The following is a 24,887-nucleotide window of genomic DNA, read 5'->3' as shown; positions in this document are numbered from 1 at the left end:
TTGATCGTAACATATTTTATTAACATGAACTTTCTTTTATTGTGTCTTACACAAGTCATTGGAACAGTGAGGTCAGATCTGTGTAAAACCCCCATTTGGAGCAAGCCAACGAAGTAACAAATACTCAGCAATCTTATTCAATTAATTAACATCATTAATTCAGTTCTGGGGAATTCAAATGGGTTTATTTGACTCATTTTCAAATAATCTCAATGAATCTGACATCCGAAAGCTCTCCAAAATATCAGCCTTTAAACATCTCAACTCAAACTCAGAGGGACGGAGTTTCATACAATGATAAAGCCTTCTGGGCTGACAGATTTGTTACAAAGCCATTTATTTCTGCAATGAAATATTAGAAAGTGAAAACGTCACTTAGCAAGTAATTAAAAGAGGACAAACTTTGAAATGCATTAGCACAAACCGTTTTCTGCACTTAACCAAAACATCAACAGTAACGGCGATTTGAATGCAAAATGCGCTCTTGTAGACCTTCAATTTCTGTTATGCTTTTTACATAGACACAGGAGTCTACAAGCTCATAGTCAAACAGGATGGGGCTGCGTTAAATAAATATATCATGTATTTACACAGACGTTGATTTGTGTACACATTACCTGAGTGAATTCAGGGACTTTTAGCACTTTTTTTTTTCCCTGATGGAAACTTTTATAATGGAAAGAGGTTGATTTCTTTCTAACTTTTGGTGTGTTTTTTGTGCCAAAATAATTATTTAGTGGCCAACGGCAGCAATTATCTAGCCAGTATGGAAGGATGTTGCTCTACAGAGCCAAAGAAGCTGAGCTGGAAGTGACAGCGGCCTCGTCCTGCGCCACGCGGCTCTTTTTACAGGTGAGAGCCAGCAGCAAAAGCATGGGCAGATGCCAAAGACTACAGAAAAACAGCTTGCGTGAGTTCTGCCGGTCGCCGTGCCTGTAAAACCTAAACGCCAGGTAGCTGATGTAAAGGTTAATGGGCAAGGAGACTAAAGGGAACGTCCAGGTGGTGACGTCCAGCACGGGGCCCAAAGCTGAGAGGAAAATCAGACCCACGCTGTGGCGCAGGGCCACGCGCTTACAAAGGCCAGGATGGGTGACGGACATCATTCGGTACCCGCCGCGCGAATAGTCCTCTCTCAGATTCCAGCTCAAGGCATTAAAGTGAGGAAACTGCCAGGAGAACAGGAAGGCTCCCAGTAAAAGTGCTCCTGGAGAAGAGACAGAGAGAGGAAGAGGAGGAGTGAATCAACAAAACAAGCTCTTCCGCATCATGGGTGGAGGAAGGAGGAAGGTCAGAGTGCCCTGCAGAAGACAGTCGATCATTGAAAATACGCACTAGTTCTGCACATCCGGTTGTGGAGGAAGCAAACAGCACTGGCCTGTGTTCAAAAAAGGTGACACCACACAAACAGTGGAGTTTGTGTTTGTGTGTGTGAGTGAGTAGGCCTGTCATGATAAGAAATTTTTGTTGTGATATATTGTTACAGAAAATGTTGTCATAAGCGATATTTTTATAATTTTAAGATAATTTTATGCCACTGATTATATGATTATTTAACAGCATAATAATGCAAATAGCCATAAACACTTTAAAATGCTGATAATTCTTAAGTTATTTAGATTCTATAATTTGATGTTATGAAGGTAAATGTTTATTATTAATACTATTAAATTTTTCACACCAGTGAGCAGGGCTTGACATTAACTTTTGATCGCCAGCCACTAAGGCTAGTAGTTTTCCACCGTTACTAGCTACTCGCCATTTTTTACTAGCTACAATTTTGTTGTTGGGAAAATATATTTAACTATATTTTATTTGCATAAACCTTTGCCAAAAAGATTTTGTCATGGGTTGCGGCATGCTAAAATTACTTCATTTACATTTTGTGTTTTTTCCACTTGCCACCTCGTTCATACTCAATGAGCATGAGCAAATGGGTTATGCTTTCATAAAAGTGTTGAATTGCATTTATTTTTCTTTCACAGGACTTTTCAGGGCTCAACACAATAAGGATTTTTTTTATTCTCTGGCCACACCAAACTAATTATTTCCTTGCCACAAATTTTAACCAATGTGTCAAAACAAGCAAAATACTGCTGCATACATGCACTTTTTATAAAAAAAAAGCTGACATTTAATATATATATATATATATATATATATATATATATATATATATATATATATATATATATATATATATATATATATATATATATATATATATATATATATATATTCTCACGCATCAAAAACTATGCACAGTGGTCTGTTCTGACTCAATATCCCAGATCACCAGTTAACTATACATACAACAACATAATAAAGCAATATTTTTTTTAAAATGATGTTTATTAAACTATATTAACAAAAATAACAGCAGGCAAAAGAAAGCGTGTAAAAAAACAATGAAAGGATGATGTCGCGTACACGGTTAGGCCAATTAATAATCTGTTCAAAGAATGGTTAAAGCGAAAGCGACAACAACTGCTGCTGCTGCTTACAAAGCCCTTGAAGGACTGTGGGTGGCAAGCATTGCACTAGTTTCGATTCCAAGCATGGTTGCATCGGGTGAGGAAAAGGCACAGAAGCTTTTAAACACTCACGCACATCAAATTATCTGTGCACAAGACACTAAAGCCCTCGTCAGTGAGTGAGGAAAGCTTGTCTCACCGTGCGCGTGATCCTCTCATTTGTTATTCACCTGGTTACCTTTGCTCGTGTGAAAAGCTGTTTTTGTCAGTCGTGCTGCTTCTCGATTCTAAGATCACATTTGTACGCATATAGACAAACGATCATAAACTAGCAGTCTAATCTGTAGTGACGATGAGCCAGCACTGGCAATTTAAAAATATGTTTCAGCCAGCCAAAGTGGCTAGTGGGAGTGGCTGTCTAACCCGCCACAACCAAAATCTACCCGCATGAATTTGTAGATATATAATGCATCTGCAAAATTATTGAGGTCATCTCCAAGTGTTGCACGATAAGTCGACATATTAATTATTGTCACAGGCCTATGTGTGAGTGTGTGTTCTTAGAAAACACTCTTGTAGTGAAATCCTTTGGGAAACGCTGAGAGGAGGGCAGTGGGAGTGACCTCTCACACACGGGGCATCTTTTTATGGGTTGTTTGTTTTTGAATGGTTCTCAAAAATTGTGATTTGCAGGAAGGAACTGATGGAGATAAACTGACAGAGTGCTTTGAGGAAAGTAGTGAATTACAAATGTGACATCTGTATATGACCGAGGGGTATTATTTAGCAGTGTACATTTTTAGAATTAATATAACTTATTCAGTTTGATGTTGCTAAATAATAACTGTTAATAAAGGTAAAAGATGGGTGAAAAGTTGGATGTACATAGCAGTGTGTGTGTATACTTGGGACTAAGCTGACACGGAATCAGTTTGTGCAGAAATCCATAGAATTTTAGCCCATCATTGAGTATTTATTAACTCATGTAAATGTGTGTAAATCAATTTTAGTAATATTACCGAGTAATATGCAAATGTTTATATTGTTTATTTCTAATACAGTTTAAGTATTATTTTCTGTCTTTCAGAAGAAACATTATATGAGACTTGCTTTGTTTATGAAACAAATGGATTTAATCGGATTTGCATAGTAAACCTTAAAAGTTAAAAAGTTATGGCATTTTTATTTCATGTCTTAAGTTTATTATTATTATTATTATTATTATTATTATTATTATTATCACTAAATTCTATGCAGAAATAGCAAAAAATACTTTTTATACATTTTTTTAAAACTACCATAAAGCATGGAAAAAAAAAAATATTTTTTTAATCTTCAAAAGATTATAACAATGGTTTGAGTTTGCATTAATTGCTTTTCCGCTACTTTTTAATTGATATATGTATAAAAATTTTAATTTTATTTTTTATTAATGAATTAAACAATTAAAAATGAATCCATAAAAAATAGAAACCACAGAACTTGATTCTAGAAAAAAAAAAAAGGGCCACGACATAATGGCTGAAGTGTTTCTTATTTGATTAAGATCAGCTTTACCTTAACAATTTTGAATTTAATTATTAGCAGGGTTTCTGCAGGTTTCACCGAGTTCAATTTAAGACTTAAGACATTTTTAAGACCATTATGAATGGAATTTTAGACCCGTAAAGGAATTTTTCAAATGGCCCAGATGGAAAAGATTTTTGTTTGCCCTTTTAAAACAAAAAAAAAATATTATAATTAAAAACATTTAATAATACAATAATCATTTAATATAAAAAATTAAACATTTAAATTGACTTTTTAGCTAAATATTTAAAATATTCAAGCTCTATTTGTATGATCCATACACTTTTTTGCAACATAAAATTTCTTTAAAATAAAAGAGAAATAAACAAATGTTTTAAAAGTTTTAAAAACTGTAATAAACAAAATTTATGCACAACAATCTGTCCAGGTCGGTGTCCTCAGCAGTAAATGCGGGGAGAACATTTAAACAAATATTATTGTAAGGCAATTAATTAAACCATTATGATAAATAAAGTAAAAAATATATATTTTTAAATAAAAAGTTTAAAGTTTTATTGAGATGATTGTTGGTGATTGTATAGGTTTTGGCCAGATTTGGTAGCAATACATGAACAAAGGAAAATTTAAGACCTGTTTAAAAAAAGATTTAAGACCTACAACACAATATTACAGAAAATTTAAGACATTTTAAGGGCTAAAATTTGGATTTTGAGATTTAAGACATTTTAGACCTTGCAGAAACCCTGATTAGGAAGTTGTACGCAAAAATTATATCAAGTAAACAAAAATATGGGGAAAAAATTAAATATGTTCTCATCTAATTTCATCCTCAGCCTAAAAAAGGTCATAATAACATTCAGGTTTGCACATCTGAATAAAACCACGCTTGCAAAGGGCACTGAAACCCTCCTTACTTCAAGAGGCACATGCGGTTCTCTGAGCTTGGAGGAAAAACACGTAAATACACACACAAGCAAACACTTCAGCTGTTCGCTTCTGAGAAAACAGAGCTCATGGTTGCCACAACAGCACACTTTAATAGTTTAGTAGACCCCCTGCTGTCTTCCACAAACACTTGATTCAAGCATGAGAGATCTTCAGGAAAAAAACACCGGATGTACTGAGTGTATACGCAACTGCAACACTCATAAGTGGACAGAGACCTCGGGACTGGAAGAAGAGTCAGTAAAAGTCAGAAGAGACATATGGATCATGTACATCACTTCTCTGGAAGGACTGCACAATACAGAACTCTGGGAAAAACTGATAATGTTGAAACAAGAAGGATTTTACAATTGCACGTCTTAATGTGAGCCCAATTGGAGATTCCCATTGAAATACTAACATTTAGCTTTCTTGTGTATTTCTTCAAAGCTTAAATCATAACACTGCAAATGTCAGCAATGTCCACAGTGTTTTAATAATGTGTTGCTATAAGGAGATCACTAAGGCTTTAGATTTCCAAAATGTCTGAGAATCAATGAGTGTAGATTTTATAGGAATATCCAATGCTATCTTGGTAACTTTTTGATTTAGTGGCTAATCATATGAATTTGTACGATCTCATTCATACAATTCAGTACGATTTGCTTATCGCACTATGACAGTTGGGTTTTGGTGGTGGGGTTCGGTGCCACACCTCATTCTCAAAATCTTAAATTTTTGTATGACTGAACTCGTATGAATTTGTAGGAAATAGCCACTAAACCAACAAAACGTAAAATAGTTATGCTTCCTCATGAGATCAGGCTGGAATCTCAGTCAGTAAAGATCATTATATAATCTCTTGGTGTTGTTTTCGCTCTGATATTGCCTCAGACCTTCATAAATTTTACTTCTTGGAATCATGAGATGCTCAGAAGAAATTCATAGAATAGCCCATTTCACTTGTATTCTGTTATTTTGTACAGTTCTGTTATTTTGAATTACCTATGCGATCAAAAATGTAAAAGTCAAGAAATATAATAAAAGCAACTTTAACATACAAAGAACACAAAATCAGCATAGAAAATAGTAATAATACCTTATAACTGATGAAGCTTTGGAGAGAATAAGAAACATATTTAAAAATAATAGATAGTAGGATAGTAAAAAAATAAACTTGAGTAAAAGGTGGCAGTGGTTTTTAACTTTCTATGATTACAAATCTATCAAATAACTTCAAAATACTTTAAATAAAGAATCATAATGGCCAGAATCATTTAACAGTGCATTTTAATCCTTTTTTGAGCTCCCACTAGTTATATATGTATATACAGTTACAATAGCCAAAATTATTAGCCCCCTTTATTTATTTATTTATTTATTTATTTATTTATTTATTTATATTTCCTAAATGTTGTTTAATAGATTCAGGAAATGTACACAGTATGTCTGATAATATTTTTCCTCTGGAAAAAGTCTTATTTGTTTTTTGTTTTTTTTTGGCTAGAGTTATTATTTTTTTACAATTCTTTTTAAGAACAAAATTATTAGCCCCTTTAAGCTATATTTTTTTCGATAATCTACAGAACAAACTATCATTAGAAAATAACTTGCCTAATTACCCTGACCTGCCTAGTTAACCTAATTAACCTAGTTAAGCCTTTAAATGTAACTTTAAGCTGTATAGAAGTGTCTAGAAAAATATCATGTACTGTTACCATGGCAAAGAGAAAATAAATCAATTAGAAATGAGTTATTAAAACTATTATGTTTAGAATTGCGTTTAAAATATCTCTCCCTTAAACAGAAATTGGGGAAAAAATAAACAGGGGGCTGATAATTCTGACTGTATGTACTAAAACAGCAGCATGAACATTCTTATAAACATCTCGTTTCTTGTTCTACGAGAGAACAAAAATGATTCTAGCTTAGAACAACGTGACAATGAGAAAATTCTGATATTTGGTGTGAACTGTTCTGTTTAGATCACTATTTGTAGCAGTAATTGATTTTGATGGCCCTCTTTAAACGTTGTGTTTACTATAAGTAACGTTTCAGCTACATCAATTTAATTTGTTGACCCTAAAATTCCAACATGTAGAAGCAAAATTACTTTGTGTACTCACACTAGGCTATCCGAACTACGCCCAGGCACGCTTGACCCCCATTTCCCGCTTCGTTTGACAAGTGTGAGTGCTCTGAATTGGGGCCATGGCGTGGTTTAGTTGGCTGGCCCTGGCCCGGTTGGAAGAGGTGTGCCAGAGTGTCAGTTGGGCTTTGGCGCAGAACGCTTGTAGAGTGAGTGCAAAGCATGCCTGAGCCCGAAACTGAATTTGCGACAACACTTTTAAGGGACTGTTTCATATGGATTTATTAATCATTCTTACTTTACAATGAACACAAACTGTCATAGATTATTAAAAATACAAACCGCTAGTTGAACAACAACTGCCACCTTCAGCAAACCCCCTAATACATGCAGCATGATGACTTTCATAAACATTTATGAGTGTCAAAAGTGGAGAATCTGTTCAGCAAAGTCTTGACTGTGTGTCACTGCATATCAAACAACTTAAAATAATACAAACAATATAACTTGTGCTTCTCTTCAGTTAAACTGAACAGTCGTCCTATAGATGACATAAGCGTGCTCAGGCTCAGAAGGATCATTGTGAGTGTGGGCCGAGGGGGAGAGGGGACAATTGCGCCTGGGCACAGTTCAAGACAATCATAGTGTGAGTACACCCTTAAGCGGATCTCTAATAGGAAATATTTAAAATGTGTTATCTGTGTCACTGACACGATGTATATGTACCTGGATCGAGAGAGCCGGTGGCTGCTGTCCAGCCCATCACAGGTGGGATAGCACCCACCACTGCACCCACCCAGGTGTTGGCGATGCTGAGGCGCTTCAGAGGAGTGTAGCAGCACGTGTACAGGAAGATGTTCAGGGCGCCCAGGAAGCCAGTCAGAGGATTTACACCCAGGGTCAACAGGGTCACACCTGGGATCCCACAGGCCAGAGCGAAAGACACGGCATGCAGAGGGCTGAGGAGAGATGGAGGACAACTTCAGATTGATGAAATCATGATGTTTAGATGAGGTTATATTTTTATTTTCCTTAATGTCCACTAGGGGTGTGTAAATGTTATTATCTAAGATAGAATCATAATATTAGTTTTAATGGTAACTTAAACTTAATTATGGAGTGTCATATTATGCAAAAAAATATATAATCATCTTGAGAGTTTGACAGCAGTCACTGCATGATGAAGTCTATATTTAGAATGCTAACAGGATGATCGTAAAATTTAAGATACATGATAAAATACATAAGATTTGTTTTGCATACTATGGTATATAGCAAATCCACATGAGCGCAGTTTTCCTGAAGTTAATATTGAGTGACTTGCTGTATATTTATCAGGGCTCAACCATAAGGACTGCCCAATGGCCCGGGGCCAGCGTGAAATATGTTTGGGACAGTAGAGAGAATTGTTACTGGCCCGATAAGGCCAGTGCTGCCTTGTCACAAAATTTTTATTTGCCTGTGACTACTTGTCAATTGCGTGCAAATACAGTCCTAGAATCAAGAAATAATTTGTGCTTTTAAGTCTTTGAATGCTACCTTTTCTGTAAAGTCGTAAACACCATATTGCTTTTTGGTTCGTTTTATCTGATTGGATGTTGTGAGCATGTTATTTCTTCCACAACCTGGTAAAAACCAGTACAGTGAAGAGACGGCAACATGACAGCAACATCAAATTATGAGGCTAAAAGGAAACGTCTGTTTCTAACGTTGTGGAAACAGATATTTACATGGGTACAACACTACGAAAAAAATGAAGCGATGTTTTGCATAGTTTTTTAAGTCTACCACTTTTTGTTTTGCAATAAAATACCAGCACATTTTCAATACTGCTATATTTTACTGCTGAATATTTTAACATTTTAAAAATATTTAAATGCTAGATTCACACACATTATTTTTGACACATTATTTAAATGTGACTACTTTATTTATTTTGGTGGAATCAGTAAAATTTTGGCAGGGCAAGTAAAAATCTGAACCGCTGGTCCAGTCAGGCCAGTAGAAAATGTTCTTAGCATTGAACCCTGTTTATGTTAATATTTTTTTAAATTAATCATGCTTTTGTTCTTTCTTGTGATCAAAAACAGTTTCAAGAAAGCTGCTGCAGACAGACAGACAGACAGACAGACAGACAGACAGACAGACAGACAGACAGACAGACAGACAGACAGACAGATAGATAGATAGATAGATAGATAGATAGATAGATGAAGAGACAGACAGACAGACAGACAGACAGACAGACAGACAGACAGACAGACAGACAGACAGACAGACAGACAGACAGACAGACAGACAGATAGATAGATAGATAGATAGATAGATAGATAGATAGATAGATAGATAGATAGATAGATAGATGAAGAGACAGACAGACAGACAGACAAAACAAAAGATTGAATGATATATAATGATAGAACGATAGATTTATCTCAAATTCAATCTGTTCTGAACATCCTGTTTCACTCAGAAATGTCAGACTGCAAACCAAAAATGGTTGTGAACAGCAAATAATATCAATGGTATGAGCTGGAATCCCTGTGCTAATGTTTCCTGTGTTAAGTTAAACTGAATTAAGGTTTTCATAACATGATGAACTCTTATATGAAAAGATCAAGCAATGATTTGATCCCTTGTGTATTTCAACATATACATTTACAAACCAATAACCACCACCAAGAGAAACTAAATGACTTCGATTCTGTTTGTGACCAGAGCGGACAGAGAAGGAAGCGTGCATAAAGCGAATATATATATATATATATATATATATATATATATATATATATATATATATATATATATATATATAACAGGAGTATCTGAGATAAGCTTTAGTGTGGTTCTGCGAGTTCCATTAAAGCAAAAGCTTGTGGGTTTCTGCTACAGATTAAACCTCTCCTGGCCACATTTCTCTGTGCTCCATTGGACGACCACTTCCTCTAAGGTTTATTAAAAGCAGTCAGATCCAATCCAGCAGAGGCGTCTGGTTCAAATTCACAGCTAACTGCTCCATAAATTAGAGGGGTATTGAGACAGAGACCAAAGCGTAGAGAGGAAAAGAGGGCAAATTTTCCGCCCAACAGCAGGAGATTCCATTTTAATGTTATTATCATTGTTATGGCTGTTTTATGTGGTGGAGGGGTCTATATGAGCCCCATAAGTTAACGGGGTGAGATCAGTTGTTTGAGGGATAAGGCTGACTAACGCTAGGAGTAAAGCCACTGGCATTTCCTGCACTACATGAAGGAAATTACTATTTTCACACACCGTAATAAACTAGATATTTTAACTTTGTGCACTATTGAATTCATCTAGTGTTACAACGTATTTGTTCATCCAATGGGCCACTTGTAAAAGCACTTTTGAGTTATTGAATAATCTAATTTATAAAATAATAAAAACAATAAAAGACAGTTACTTTAAAATGTTATTTCATTTAAATAAAAAATGTAAATATGTTTTATTTAAAATTAATTTAATTTAAACTTTTACTGTTTTAAAAAAATGCACATTATATGTATTAAAAAGCCAGTAAATTCGCTAAAACTCTAAATTGTAAGATAATAAAAATAATAAAAACAGTAAAAAAATATTTAAAAAATTTAAATTGACATTAGATTTATTTAAAAGCCATTAAAGTCACTAAAACTCTAAATTAGAAGACAAAAAAATTGCTTTAAAATATTTTTAAAAATATATAACTAAAGAAATTGACATTAAATAAATTAAAAATGCATGAAAATTCACCAAAAATCCTAATTATAAGAAATTAAAAATAATAAAAAGCTACTTTAAAATATTGAAAATAAATTAATAATAATGCAAAAAAGAAATTGACATAAAATGTATTAAATATGCCAGTAAATTAAATAAAACTCTAAATTATAAGATAATAAAAATAATAAAAACAATTACCTAAAAAAGAACATTAAATTTATTCAAAAGCCAGTTAAGTCATTAAAACTCTAAATTATTAAGATGACAATTAAGATAACAAAAACACAAAAAGCAGTTACTTAAAAATATTTTTTTAAATGCAAAACTAAAAAAGAAATTGACATTAATTGTATTAAAACGCAAGTAAATACAATAAAACTAAGTTATAAGATAATAAAATTTATAAAAAAAGCATTACTTCAAAATGCACAATATTTGTTTCAAATCAATTAGGTTAACTTAAATTTAGGTTGTTTGAAAATAAAGCAATTGAGCTGTCCCAAAACATTTTAAATAAGTAGTTCAAAGGAGGAGCAAAATACTTGTTTGAGTGCACAAAACAACAGTGAAACAGAACTTTTTCATATTAAAAAATGTGTAAAAAAAACAGCAACAGAAATACTCCCCAAATGAAACAGCTGAGATTCAGCTTTGCTCCATCTCATGCACATCTCTGCCTTCAGGCTTACATCATAAGAATGTAACAGACATCAAAGAGCGCCGTATCATCTCAAGTCTGCGTAATAACACACTGACACCCGTACGAGTGCGTGTGCAGGCGTAAACAGGTTGCGCTAGGACACATCTAATGCATGTAATGACACGTTCTGCTAGGTGACTCCACTGTTAGCGTGCTGTGCATTTGTGTTGGGCTCTCGAGTGTCTGCGGGGTGTCGGGTGAAGACGCACAACAGAAGAATTCCGCAAGTTATTGACAGTCAGTCTGACAAAGATGACGTATTTGTAAACAATCAAGGAAGCAATTTTCTAGTTGGGGTGACAGAAACAGGGTGTGTAACGGCTGTCAGAACACATCGGTGTGCTTTCATGTACACGTTGCTCTTGAAATGCTGTATGCTGTGTAAATGATGTAGGCTATGTTTACACTAGTGCTTTTTCATTTTAATACAGCGTTTTAGAATACTGGTGTTTTACTGCGTTTCATCCACACTATACAGCCTAAAACACATGATTTAGACCATTATGGCTCATTTCCACTGAGTGGTACAGTACAGTACAGTACGGGTCACCTTTATCCGTCATTCCACTGCCAAAAGGGTACCAATAGGCTTGGTGTCAACAGTTTCAATCAACAGCATTCTCACTCCACGAAATGTCAAAGTAAAACTGTAAGGGTCGTTCGCATATCATATGAGAAGCACTTCACACAAAACAGATACTTTATATACAAAAATACTTGTGTAAAAATGTCCATTACTAACCTTTCTATGAACAGGATTTGTTACCAATTACAGTAAAACTACATACAGCATACATTTAGTCATTATTTGGGTTTAAAAACAACACAAAATATAGCCCAGTCAGCACATGTAACCTCTTGTTAGAAAGTACTTCCATCATTCCGAGTTTATAATAGACAAAGTGTGATGATAATAGTTAAACATGGCAGTTCAGGTTTTAGGTTGCTGAAAGAATCATTTGCTTCTTTGTTTTTCCGGCTTTTCCTTTGTTTTTTCGCACTTACCTCTCGCGCTTGTCTGTTTCTGACAGGATCTGATGTCAGAAGAACTTTAATAATCACGTGCACATTATTATCATCAGCTCAAGTTCTTTATTTCAAATATAGATGCGTGGCGAGCTCTGTGGAGTAAGTTAAACTGCGTGCACTTTTAGACGGGCTCGTAAAACAACAAGACATAGCAAATTTTGTTCTTTCTGGCTTAGTGGCTGTTTTTCAAGACGACGACAAGGTTTGTTTGAGCTTGGGAAGACCATGGCTTGTTATTAAATGTATATATTATTACGGTGTAATGTTTTGGCTGTATTTTTAAAAATGGTGGTTCCTTTGTTTTCATTCTCCTGCTTGTTGATGAGCGAATATGTATCTCTCTACACCAAAAGCATTCAACTGTGTGTCTAGCTCTGCCTTTTGGTACAATTTTTTCATAATAGGTCTCTTTTGCAAAGGGTACTCAAAAAGTGGTACGCTACGGTTCACTTTTTGGTATCCTTTGAATGTGAAAAGGGCCATAAAATTGTACCAAACCGAACCGTCCCGTACAACTCAGTGGAAACGGGCCATTAGGGCAGGGCAATTCATTAAAAAATAAATAAATAAATAAAAAAAATTTAACAACTACACCGAAATGCATAACCTATAAACAATGTTGTTTCCACACGTCGGTTAGTTAATTTATATGTTTTCAATATTGTTAATACATGCTCTTTAATAAGAAATTACAACGTGTGGAAAAACTGAAAGCTTATGAGTTGCTTGCATTGTTCTTATGCATGGCAACCTGATGAAAAAAAGAGAAGCAGAGTCTCTCATACATCAGGTAAACCATATTTTTATTTTTTTAAATTTTATTCCCAGGGAAAAGCACAATGTTCAATGCTTCTTTTCTCCACTTTAAGTAAAAACTTTACTTTTGATTTGAGGGGGAGTTTGATCCACCTGTACAGTCCTCCTGCAGCACGGCTGAATTAGTGCTGTGCTACTGCGAGGGTAAATCTCACAGTAATTAAGCTGCTCTGGGGGACGTTTCCAGAAGTTTGAAATAGAGTACCATTTATCTGCACACCTCTTCTTTATCTTCTGCTGCTTTAGAAAGCGAGCTGGGACTTAAGCTGAGAGGAATGTGGTGTGTTTGAAAGGGAGTGAAATTGTACAGCTATATGTTTTCCAAATGAAGATAAGGCATGACATAACAATGGCCTGCAAACCCTGATCACACAAGAACAGCTAAAAAAAAAGGGAAAAAAGCACAGAATGTGGAAACTGGCATGCAGCACATCACCTCTTCACTATTTATACTTACAACATTATCATAATAAATAATAATAACTGTGTCCAAAAACTAATGTGACCTTTTTATTATTTATTCTTATGATTCCTGATTAAATAGTTTGACTATGTGGTTTATTGGTGCATGTTAAAATTATTACCCCTCCTTTGAAATATTTGATCTTTTAAATATTTTACAAGTGTTGATTTTGGAGAGATAATAAACACATTTTAATACATTATAACATCAATAAGTAAATTTATTTTGTCTTTGACAGAAACAGAGGGTGTGTAACGGCTGTCAAATCACATCAGTGTGCTCTTGAAATGCTGTGTAAATGGTGTAAGCTGTGTTTACACTAGTGTTTTTTCAGTGTTTACAGTGTTTTAGAATATTGGAGTTGTTAATGCTTTCGTCTACACTATACAGTCTAAAACACATGATGTAGCCTATTTAAGGCTGGGCAATTAACTGAAAAGCATAACCTATAACTGACATCATTTACACATGTTGCTTATTTAGTTATTTGTTTTTCAATCCTGTTAACCTATATACCTAATAACCTATTATCACTGAAAGCATTGTTCTTATGAATGGCAACCTGATGGGAAAAAAAAGAGAACCCGAGTCTCTCATACATCAGGTAAACCATATTCTTTGTTGCTGGTTTATTTGGTAATGGGTGGGAACAGTGCAATTCAATGATTTGAATCATGTTTAATCAGCAATTTCACTTCAGCAAGTCAGATAATTAATATTCAGAAGCCTGACAGATTATTGTTTGCAATAGTTCTTTTCATTTTTTAACTGAGCTGTCAAATGTCTCACTCACTTTCCTTCAGTTTATTCCCCCTTCATTATAAAGTGTTGCATTAGCCGAATGAAGTTCTATCATATAATTATATTATATGAAAACAAATATGAAAGCATACAATTATATTATATGAACACATACAATTATGTTACAAGAAACGTATATAATATAATTATAGGTATGTATAGATTATCTTTTTTAATCTAGATTAACCTAGATTAATCTAGATTAAAATGGTTCATTTGAATTCTGCCGAAGGCATTTAGAATGTGTGCTATCCAAATAATAAGTCTTTAAGAACGGGTTTCTCATGCCAGGAGGCACATTAGACCAGGGGCTCATCTCCTGTTTCCAAAATGCATCTCAAACTTCTTGAGAAACTGTTCTACTATGATAATTGGTGATGAAAATAAATTATGTTCAATAAGATGTACTTGTGTTTATTAACTGTTAATTCAGTTAAACATAAATTTAAGTTTTGTAGGCCTACATAAGCTCAAAACAGCTAAACTAAAGTCATAACTGAATTAAACAGAAATGGACTTACGATGTGGAGTATGCTTATATTAGTGGAATTATGGTGGAAAGTATATTTTAATCTTTGTTGCTATATTTTCCGACAAGATCCACACACGCAGCGGTCAGTAAAGGACCGCACATGTGCACACGCACGCACACACACACACACACACACACACACACACACGAAATTTGCACGTTTTTTGCTTTCCATTTGGCTTGTGTTACTCCCTCACCAGTTCTTACTCCTTAATCGCGTCTAATACCTCAGTTTGTCACGGGAGCATGAATAAAATGTTCATGGGTGAAAGCAAAACTGCCAAACTGCAGTTAAAGTCAGGCATCCTGCTGATTTAATTCAGAAGGGCACTTTTTTGTCAGACAGCTCACCAGTCAAGTATACATCTGCGCTAAAATATCAAGGTGAAAGTCATCATAGCTTGCGTAGAATAGACCCAGCTCCCAACCCAACTTTGAGAATAGATTAACGCCAGTATTTTTATCGCACAATAAGAGTCTATAACGGCCCACCACTAAATTAAATATAATATAATATAATATAATATAATATAATATAATATAATATAATATAATATAATATAATATAATATAATATAATATAATATGATGTAATGTAATGTAATGTAATGTAATATAATATAATAAAACATATGGTGACAGTCTGTAATATATTGTTTTACTTATTTACAAAGAGACTAGTATTCAGTTTAAACTGCAATTTGAAGACTTAACTAGGATATGTTAACTAGGCAAGTTAGAATAATTAGGCAAGTTATTGGATAACAGTGGTTTATTTTTTAGACAATCAAAAACATCCTACAATATTGAACATACAATTGCTTTTAAAACATAAAAAAATGCTTTTAATTAAAATAAATAAGACTTTCTCCAGAAGAAAAAAATGTTTTAGCAAATACTGTGAAAAAGTCTTTGGTCAATAAACAGCATTTGGGAAATACATAAAAATGAATATATAAATATTTTACAGGAGAGCTAATAATTTAACTTCAACTGTATGCACATATGCTTGATATTTATGTGTATATCATTTTAATTTTCACTTTAAAATAAAAGTACACTACATTGTGGAATGGGCCAGTGAAGTTGACGCAGATAGTGAAGTTATAAACCATGTCCTCTTATTTCCTCTGAAGCAGAACTGAGTGTGCTCTTGTCTTTGATTGTGAGTGTGTGTTTGAGATGCAGGATAAGCCGGGGTGTTTGGTTTGGGCTGTTTAGATTACGGTGACTGCTCGAGTCATTCCTTATACCCTCACGTCAACAGATCTGCCCCTTCTGTTGTTGCAAAGTGACCCTCGAGGGAGTGAAAGAGGGCAGGGGTCCTGTTTGGTTCAATTCCACTAACACACCCAATTAGTGAGAAGTAATGGCTGTCAAATGTGTGATACTGCGCTCGAAAACATGTGTAAAAATGACACAGTATATGTCCTTACTGGCTATTGTTGTAAAAGCAGTAGGGCTGCACGATATTGGAAAAATCTGACATTGAGACATTTTGTTTTTCTATGACCCTTACAAAATCACTCCAGTCGATCTAAATTAATGATTTATTTTCAAACAGACATATTCAAGCCATCTGGTGAAATTGTATTCATATCACAATATATATATATTAACACTATTCATTTGTTAGGACTGTCATGATAAACAAAATACACAGAAACTTTTAGTAAGCTTATTTATAACAAAAATAGAAGAAATCCAGTTGAAAATAATTGGAGGGTTATGATAACCAAACAGAACTCCTCTGAATTAATTTAGTAAGCTTTCTTTTTTACAATTACATAATCTATCGGCTTAAAGATATGAGCTTGATTTTGTTTGGGCCAATAACTATAACACAGCTTGATCTCATGAGAAAACTAAAGTATTTTACGTTTTGCCAGTTTAGTGGCTAATTTGTAGGAATTCGTACAAGTTCAGTCGTACGAAATTGTATGATTTTAAAAAGGAGGCGTGGCACCTAACCCCACCCCTAAGCCCAACCGTCATTGGGGAATGAGCAAACTGTACGAATTCATACGAATCAGCCACTAAATCGAAAGGTTACAAATTGCCGTGACATTGTGTTGGATAACATTAAAAATAGCATTTATCGGCCGATAATGATATGGCCGCCGATATATTGTGCATCCCTAGTGACTGGCTGTTGTTTCACCCTGGAATGCTCAATTTAGGCATGATAGTGGAAACGTGGTTAATGGTTACAGGTTTTCAGCTTTCTTTAAAATATCTTCTGTGTTCAACAGATTAACGAAACTCAGATTTGGAACCACTTGAGGGTGAGAAAATAGTAAATGTTCATTTTTGCATGAACTTTCCCTATAAGGCTTCAAATTCATTAACACTATTCATTTGTTAGGACTGTCATGATAAACAAAATACTCAGAAACTTTAAGTAAGCTTATTTATATGGGTGTCAAAATTAATTGTTTCTTCGGTGCACCGCGATGCAGATGCGGACAATTCTGTATCGGTTCAGTAATAATCATAACCGTTATTATGTACTGACGTCATTTATCTCCTATTCGCTCTGTCGCGAGGGAGGTGAGTGCGAGTATTTACAACACTCAGGCAACTCAGGGCCGGCCCGTGGCATAGGCACCATAGGCATATGCTAAGGGCGCTGTAGATTCAGGGGGGCGCCAGAAATGAGCGCGGTTCAGTTGGTTTTGTTTTCGATTTTCCTTAGACACATTCAGTTATAGACGGCAATAACTCAAAAACTTCTTACCCTAAAAAGATCTAAAGTGTGTTTCCTACAAAAAGACAAAGCTGGTTATGTTTCACAGCTGTCTTTCTTTTTTTCGCTTGACATTACGAGCACTGCTCCGTTTAAGCCCTCGCAATATGTGTTTAGCTCGCGCTGAGAGAAGCTCTCAGTAAGGGACCGTCAGAAAAGTGCTTCTTTTTTTTTTTTAGTTCTTTTTCGTTTTTCTGCTCCACTCAGCGCGAGCTCTCCCTGTTGCGAGGGCTTGTGTGTGTGTGTGTGTTTGTTTGGTGCTGTCTATGTTTGTGTATGTGTTTGAATGAGAGACAGTGTGGTGCTGTGTGTCTGTGTGTTTATACAGACAGCTTGTTAGCCTCCCCCCTAAATAACACTGTATATAGAAAGCATCGTCAATGCACCGTGATGCACCGAGATATCGAATTGAACCGAAGGCATGATAATCGTAACCGAACCAAACCGTGAGACCAGTATAGGTTCACACCTCTACTTATTTATAACAAAAATAGAAGAAATCCAGTTGAAAATAATTGGAGCTATTTTTATATAATTGGAGAATTTATGATAACCAAACAGAACTGCTCTGAATTAATTTAGTAAGCTTGTCTAACAGCATGTAGAAATTACACCTGCATCCCGCATTAAGCCCACAACACTACAACCAAAATAAACAAGTCAACCTCACTAATTGAGTAGTGTACTGTCGTGACCCACGGTTTGTCAGCAGTGGAGTGAGACGGGACGAACAGAGAAAGGCACACCTACACAAAACTGGATCAGGTTACACAGGACAGGTGCGCAAGCGGCAGACCAGCGCTACAGATATCAAACAATGGCATATAGTTTCTGATGCCAGCAGGCTCAGCTACACACAAACACTTGTCTACCTGAGAACCATGTACAGAGTAAATGATGAGCATAATGAGAGCAAGGAAGACATTTTTACTTCTTACAAATATTTGCTTTAAGTTAAGACAAAGCAAGAATGTTTGAAACCCAAATAGAAAGCCTATGTAGGATGCTTGTTAGATTTTAAAACACACCCCAAGAGTGAGAGAGAGGTTGTGAAGGAGCTTACCTGATCTGTCCTCTGACCAGGGGTCTGTTTTTGGTACGATTCATGTTGGAGTCAAAGGGAACCTCAAAGTACTGTTGAGGAATGAAAAAAAGCACATTAATATATAAAGTATTAACAATACAAAATCTGTACAACACACATGCATTCAGAAATTTGCACATCTCTGGTTTAATGTGTCAAATTAAACACTTATTAATAACAGATATCTCCTTAGTAAGAAACACCAACTATACGATATTAGAATTATCTGATATTGCGATGTTATTTTTTTGCGATATATATTGCAATATGAATATTTTCACCAGTTTATTTATTTATTTTGGTTTGAATAGCTCTACTTCACTTTTTTCACTTCATTAACAGTATTCAGGTATATTGAAAAATCTAACTGCAAAAAATGCTTTTCTAATTTACAGATTTTGTCTCATTTCTAGACCAAATATCTGAAATATATAAATAAACTGAGTAAAAATATTGTTTTGCTTTCATCTTCAAAAGAAAAAAAGTCAAAATTAAGTGAGTTTTTCCTTAAAATAAATAAACTAATATGACAATGATGGGAAGGTTCGTCATTTCTACTCCGTTTTCGGCATTCCTGCCCTGTTTTTGGTTTGGAATTTTGATAATTAGATTAGAAACAAGACAAGTTCTAAAAAAGAACAGGTTTTTTAGAGTGTAATTTTGGCAAATTCTTGTGCCCAAATGTTTTAAACTCTCTTGAAATGCTCAATCACAGGCCTCAAACAGATAAATAAATATAAACTTTCACTCTATTATATTTAAACTCTACAAATCACATGTATTCTTTGTCTCCTGGGCACCTATCATTCAGACTCAACATTGCAGATCTAGCGATGTGATTATTGCAGGTGTGCACATTGCAATAACACAGCTAAAATATATATATATTGCCCTAATTCTTTAGTCTTTGTCAACTAGGGTTGGGTCAACAGACGATGCCATTGATGGCCGATAGACATCACGATGCTGAGCCGGCATCGCAATCCTCCGCCTTGCCCCCTTTGCAGCAGCAGCCGCTCGCGAAAAACACACAATTAGGCCATGTTTACACTAATACATCTTAGTTTTAAAATGACATTTTAGAATGAAAACGAATCACATCCACACTGGCGTTTTATCTAGCATTTCTGAAAAGATCTCCAACCACACTATTCTGCTGAAAACGCACATCATGTGACCACACACACATGCACAAACATACTCTGTCATGCGCTGCAGCGTCTGAGGAGCAGCAGTCAGACAGTTTATCAAGGATGTACCACTGCATCGCCCCTCACTATAGTTGTTAAACGTGATATTTAATTAATCTTGACTGTATCTAATGACTCTTTGGCCTTTTTAATCTATCAGGCAGCATGTCACAGTGTCAATACACTGCTTCAATCTTTCGCTTTTACACTTGTACTATATGTTAACAAAAAACCTCAGATACTGTTGGTTGTGCACCTTTTTTACCAACAAAGTTTGTCGATGCTGTTATAATGACACAGATAACTCTGCCTATTCATGCCAGAGTCCTGTGGAAAAAGTGACTGGCAGGTGGTAATTTGTATGTAACTTATCTTTACTCAATTATGATTTAGTGATGGGTAAAACAAAGACCATGCGGGTCAGGTAGTTGCAACGGTAGGCTACAAATAACTAATTTGTTATGAATCAATTAATTATTCAAAAATGATTCATTCATCACTGCCTATGTCGACATCGGTATGGTACATCGTGATGTTTCACATTAGACATCATACAATGCCAAATTAGTCAACATCGCTCAACCAGTCAATACTAATGTTACAATACTAACCTCTAGGGAAGTTAAGAAAATTGCATTTGGTTTAATAATTGGACATCACCAATACCCCCCTCATTCCAAAACTGGATTTCTAATATGATGTCTGTTATTCAGATGGAGAGACTGAGATTTTTACAGACAAGCTCCACGAGAAAATTTTTGGGCTACTTGGGGTCAATTTCTTGATTTATTTGACAAATCAACATCTCAAGAGCATTCCACTGACCCCTCTGAGGTTTAAGCTATACACCCTCTCTAGTTTTGACTGTATGTTTTGTGACTAGTATGTGTGTGTTTTTTGTTTATTTTTTGTTCTTTTGTCTCGATTCTTTGTTGTTTTCTTTTATAGTGTCTTTTGTTTGTCTAAAGTACGAGCCAATGTTTGTTCTCATGTGTTTTTTTTTGTTCTGTCTGTGTGTGTGTGTGTGTGTGTGTGTGTGTGTGTGTGTGTGTGTGTGTGTGTGTGTGTGTGTGTGTGTGTGTGTGTGTGTGCGTGTGTGCGTGTGTGTGTGTATGTATGTATGTATGTATGTATGTATGTATGTATTTATATATATATATATATATATATATGTGTGTGTGTGTGTGTATATATATATATGTATGTATATATATATATATATATATATATATATATATATATATATATATATATATGTGTGTGTGTGTGTGTGTGTGTGTGTGTGTGTGTGTGTGTATATATATATATGGTTAATATAAAGTAATAAAAAAAGGAAAATTGCATTTGGTGGAATATTTGTGATCTTCAAAATCAAAATAAAAACCTCTAAAAGACAATAAAAAAAAATGTAAATTTGAAACCTCAGATCTTTGTATGATAGAGAAATATCAGATCTTTGTGTAATAAAACAAATACTACCAACACAGCTAACAATTGTTAGCACCTTTTTCTTTGTGACTTATGAAAAAAAAACTTAAAGAGAAGCACGTTTCTCATATATTCTCTGAAACATCTGCTCAAGATTTCCAACAAACGCATGAAATTCAAACCCATAAATGGATGGATATGAACGCATGTGTTCGAGACGGAACGACAGAGGTTGCTTAGGTGCAACAGAGACGATTAAGGTAAAAAAAAGTTTTTCTGTTTTATGGCTTTCTGCTGGGGAGTCTGCACAAAACCCACCTCGGGGAATCTACAATGTGAGACTAAAACACAAACACATGGGGCGTTTAAAGCCAGAAAGTGGTTATTCAGTCTGTGAGAGACAGCACATGCACCTAATGAAGAAAACAGATAGCTCACTTTTCAACCCCAAGAATTTCAGGATCCATTTCTCCTAAAATATGGCCCCCATAAAATAACTAATAAACAGATAATCCATTCCTCTTTTCCTCTCTTAATTTACTGTCCGTTTGACATCGGAAAAGAGTCCACGCTTAAAAACGCTCTTGTGGTAGGTAATACATTTCACGCAGACTACATTTATATTTTGTTAGATGCCTCAGAGAATGGGACCCGACCACTTGTGGAGGACAACAGGGGGAGATGCATATTATCTGACGGTGCGTGTCTGTTTGGAATTTCCAAGCATCCCCTGGAGTTTAAAGAGGATCCCTGCTAGTGCTATTTGCAACAAATGATAACATCTATTAACTGCATGATATTTCCCATCATGCATTTCAACACAAAAAAAATAAAATGACCAAAATACAATTCCTCAATGTTTAGACTAATGCATGAGGAGCGGGCAGGTCAATAAAACATCTCAAGGAGGTAAAACAACAAACTCGGTGACAAACGTGTCATGGGAGATTGATTGTTTTTCATTTGGTTTCAGCTATTTTTGGCTGCGCTTTTAAACTTGGACCAATGTCATCCAAAGTGATAAAGTAGCCTGATACAGTGCAGAGGAAGTTGAAGCCCGAAGTGTGTTGTATAAAATTGGAGCGAAGGGTCTGCTGAGTCTCAAATTTATTCTCCCGGCCGTCAGTGTTATTGCACTGGAGATCCCGGACAGGGCAGGGCACAGATGTGGCCGTTTCTGAGGCCCCTGCAGTTTTAGGGCCGAGGTGTTAATTCTATTTCCTGGGTCAGGAAGCGCGTCAGAGGGTCGACCGGAGCGAATTTCTGCTGCTCGCAAAGTCTCTCAAGTATTAGCCGGATGCTAACATGACTGTTACGGAGTGTATCTTGGCTACAACTGCAACATTTAAGACCAGAGAGATTTCAAATGCCTTGTTAACCTACAAAAAGGACAAGAGTTTACTTTAAAAGGCTCCCAATAGTGAGTAAAAGTGAGATCTGGGACAGAACACTGGCTTAAGTATTAGTAAGCGAACCCAAAAAAAAAAAGTATATTGGAAAACTTATTGAGAAACAAATACAAGTTTTGAGTGTTTTTGAAGCTTAATTCGCATGCATTGTCTTGTTTCACAGATTTTGTCTCTCAGGCTGGTTCATCATCTGGTTCACATCATCACCCCCAGACCCCCTGACACTTCTGCTTCAGTACGTCTATTGCCGAAGAAGATCACACTTTTAAAAAAGACACTGTAGAAGTGTAAATGAATATGAATAGAGCATGTGAGAATACAGGCTGTCAACTCCATATTTAAGGCCCTGAATAATCAGAAATCTGTCTTATTTCTTCAGTACATCAGCACTTGTTAGAATGTGTCAACATCGTTTCTTCAACAATAAAAAACAGAAGTCTATATTAGGGCTGGGCCAAAAAATTATATTATATAGAATCGCAATAAAATTGATATCAATAACAATGATAAACTCTGGACTTTTTTACTCTATACTTATCTAAGAGCCAATCACACAGCAGAAATGTGCAACAATGAGAATCTAAAAGTGTGCTGATATTAAAGATGTACCGATTTTTTGGCCACCGAAAAATTATCAACCGAAAATATGTTCTGCTATTTAATGGACCCTCTAATTTTTCTAGTGTTTTTTGCTTTGGTCATTGTTGGGGTACTCTTCTAAATCAATAAGCATTAACAACTTGTATTAAAGTAATTATCGCTATCATACAATATGGACAATAATTACTGAGACTGCATTTTTGCCATATCGCTCAGCCCTAATCTATATTGTGATTATGTTTGAAGACACTGCAAGATTACATCAATTTTTTTTTTCTTTCAGAAACGCACAATGTATATGCTATTTATCAAATTCTGGGTTTGATAAAAAATGCTTTTTCAAAAGCCCTTTATGCTCATCAAGACTGCATTTATTTGATAAACCCTATATTTTGCGAAATATTACTTATGAATCAATGGCACTGGTCACTCACATGTTATGTCCGTGTTTTGATTTTACAAATATATGACACATGAAAAATATTACAAAGAGCTTGAATCTTTGCAACTCACTCAAAAAAAAAAAAAAAAAAAAAAGATTTGAGCTGCTTGTTAAAACTAATTTAAAATGAGTTGAAACAACACAATTTTTAAATAGTTTTTGGGACAACCTAAGTGATTTATGTTGAATCCAAATGCATTTGTAAAAACTATTACGTTAACTAAATCGATTCGTGTTGGGACAACATAAAGGAATTGTGTGGAACTCAGCATTTTTTTCAGTGCTGTTGGATCCTCGATTTATCAGTAAAAGCCCATTATTCTTTTCTACCTACATTATGAAACAAGTTCCACTGACAACTGGGGACCGGTGTGATGTCATGTGTGACGTAGGTTAGTAATTCCTCTATAGAATGTACTTTTCTTACGGTCGATTAGTAAATTAAAATTTAAATGCTGTACTTTCTAAGTAGTAGGCAATTTCAGACACAGACAATATATTTATTTTGAGAAACATTTAAAATATTTTGCAGAAGTAAACATTTCAAGCTAAATCATATAAATGAATCATTGACTTCTGCTGTCTTCATTAGTTTCCAAAACACAGATTTCTTTACAAATTAAGATACCATCTTTGGATTTAGTGCTGGAGATACTGTTGTCCTAAAAAACAAAAAATAACTCTTACACATACCGTAAGAAAAGTATAACATCTATGTTTTAAAACCTTGACTTTCTCGTTATATGTGAAGCACCATCATGTCAGAATGAATTGCCCCAAGAGGATTAATAAAGCTTTAAACTAATATAAATTTAACATAGTTTTTACTGCAAATGTCACATCCATAACACTGCAATTGCTCGGGTGTGCAAATTTTTACACAGACCAAATAATGAGACGTTATTGC

At 34.9% G+C, this 24,887-nt stretch overlaps 1 protein-coding gene across 1 annotated transcript in view; it reads right to left on the bottom strand.

Annotated features, from left to right (window-relative positions):
- Window positions 1-24,887, bottom strand: part of cox10 (cytochrome c oxidase assembly factor heme A:farnesyltransferase COX10) — a 69,133-nt gene continuing 44,246 nt past the window's right edge. Inside the window, exons 5-7 of the mRNA NM_001166259.1 lie at window positions 18,891-18,961; window positions 7,744-7,976; window positions 1-1,207 (exon numbers count right to left, since the gene is read on the bottom strand). Of these exons, the coding sequence (NP_001159731.1) occupies window positions 783-1,207; window positions 7,744-7,976; window positions 18,891-18,961 (729 nt within the window). The 3' untranslated portion in view covers window positions 1-782. The remainder of the gene's footprint in view (window positions 1,208-7,743; window positions 7,977-18,890; window positions 18,962-24,887) is intronic.

The sequence above is a fragment of the Danio rerio genome, chromosome 12 (assembly GCF_049306965.1).
Source record: "Danio rerio strain Tuebingen ecotype United States chromosome 12, GRCz12tu, whole genome shotgun sequence".
Classification (NCBI taxonomy): Eukaryota; Metazoa; Chordata; class Actinopteri; order Cypriniformes; family Danionidae; genus Danio; species Danio rerio.
The sequence above is the reverse complement of the archived record's forward strand: the minus strand, read 5'-3'. Positions and strand labels throughout refer to the sequence as shown.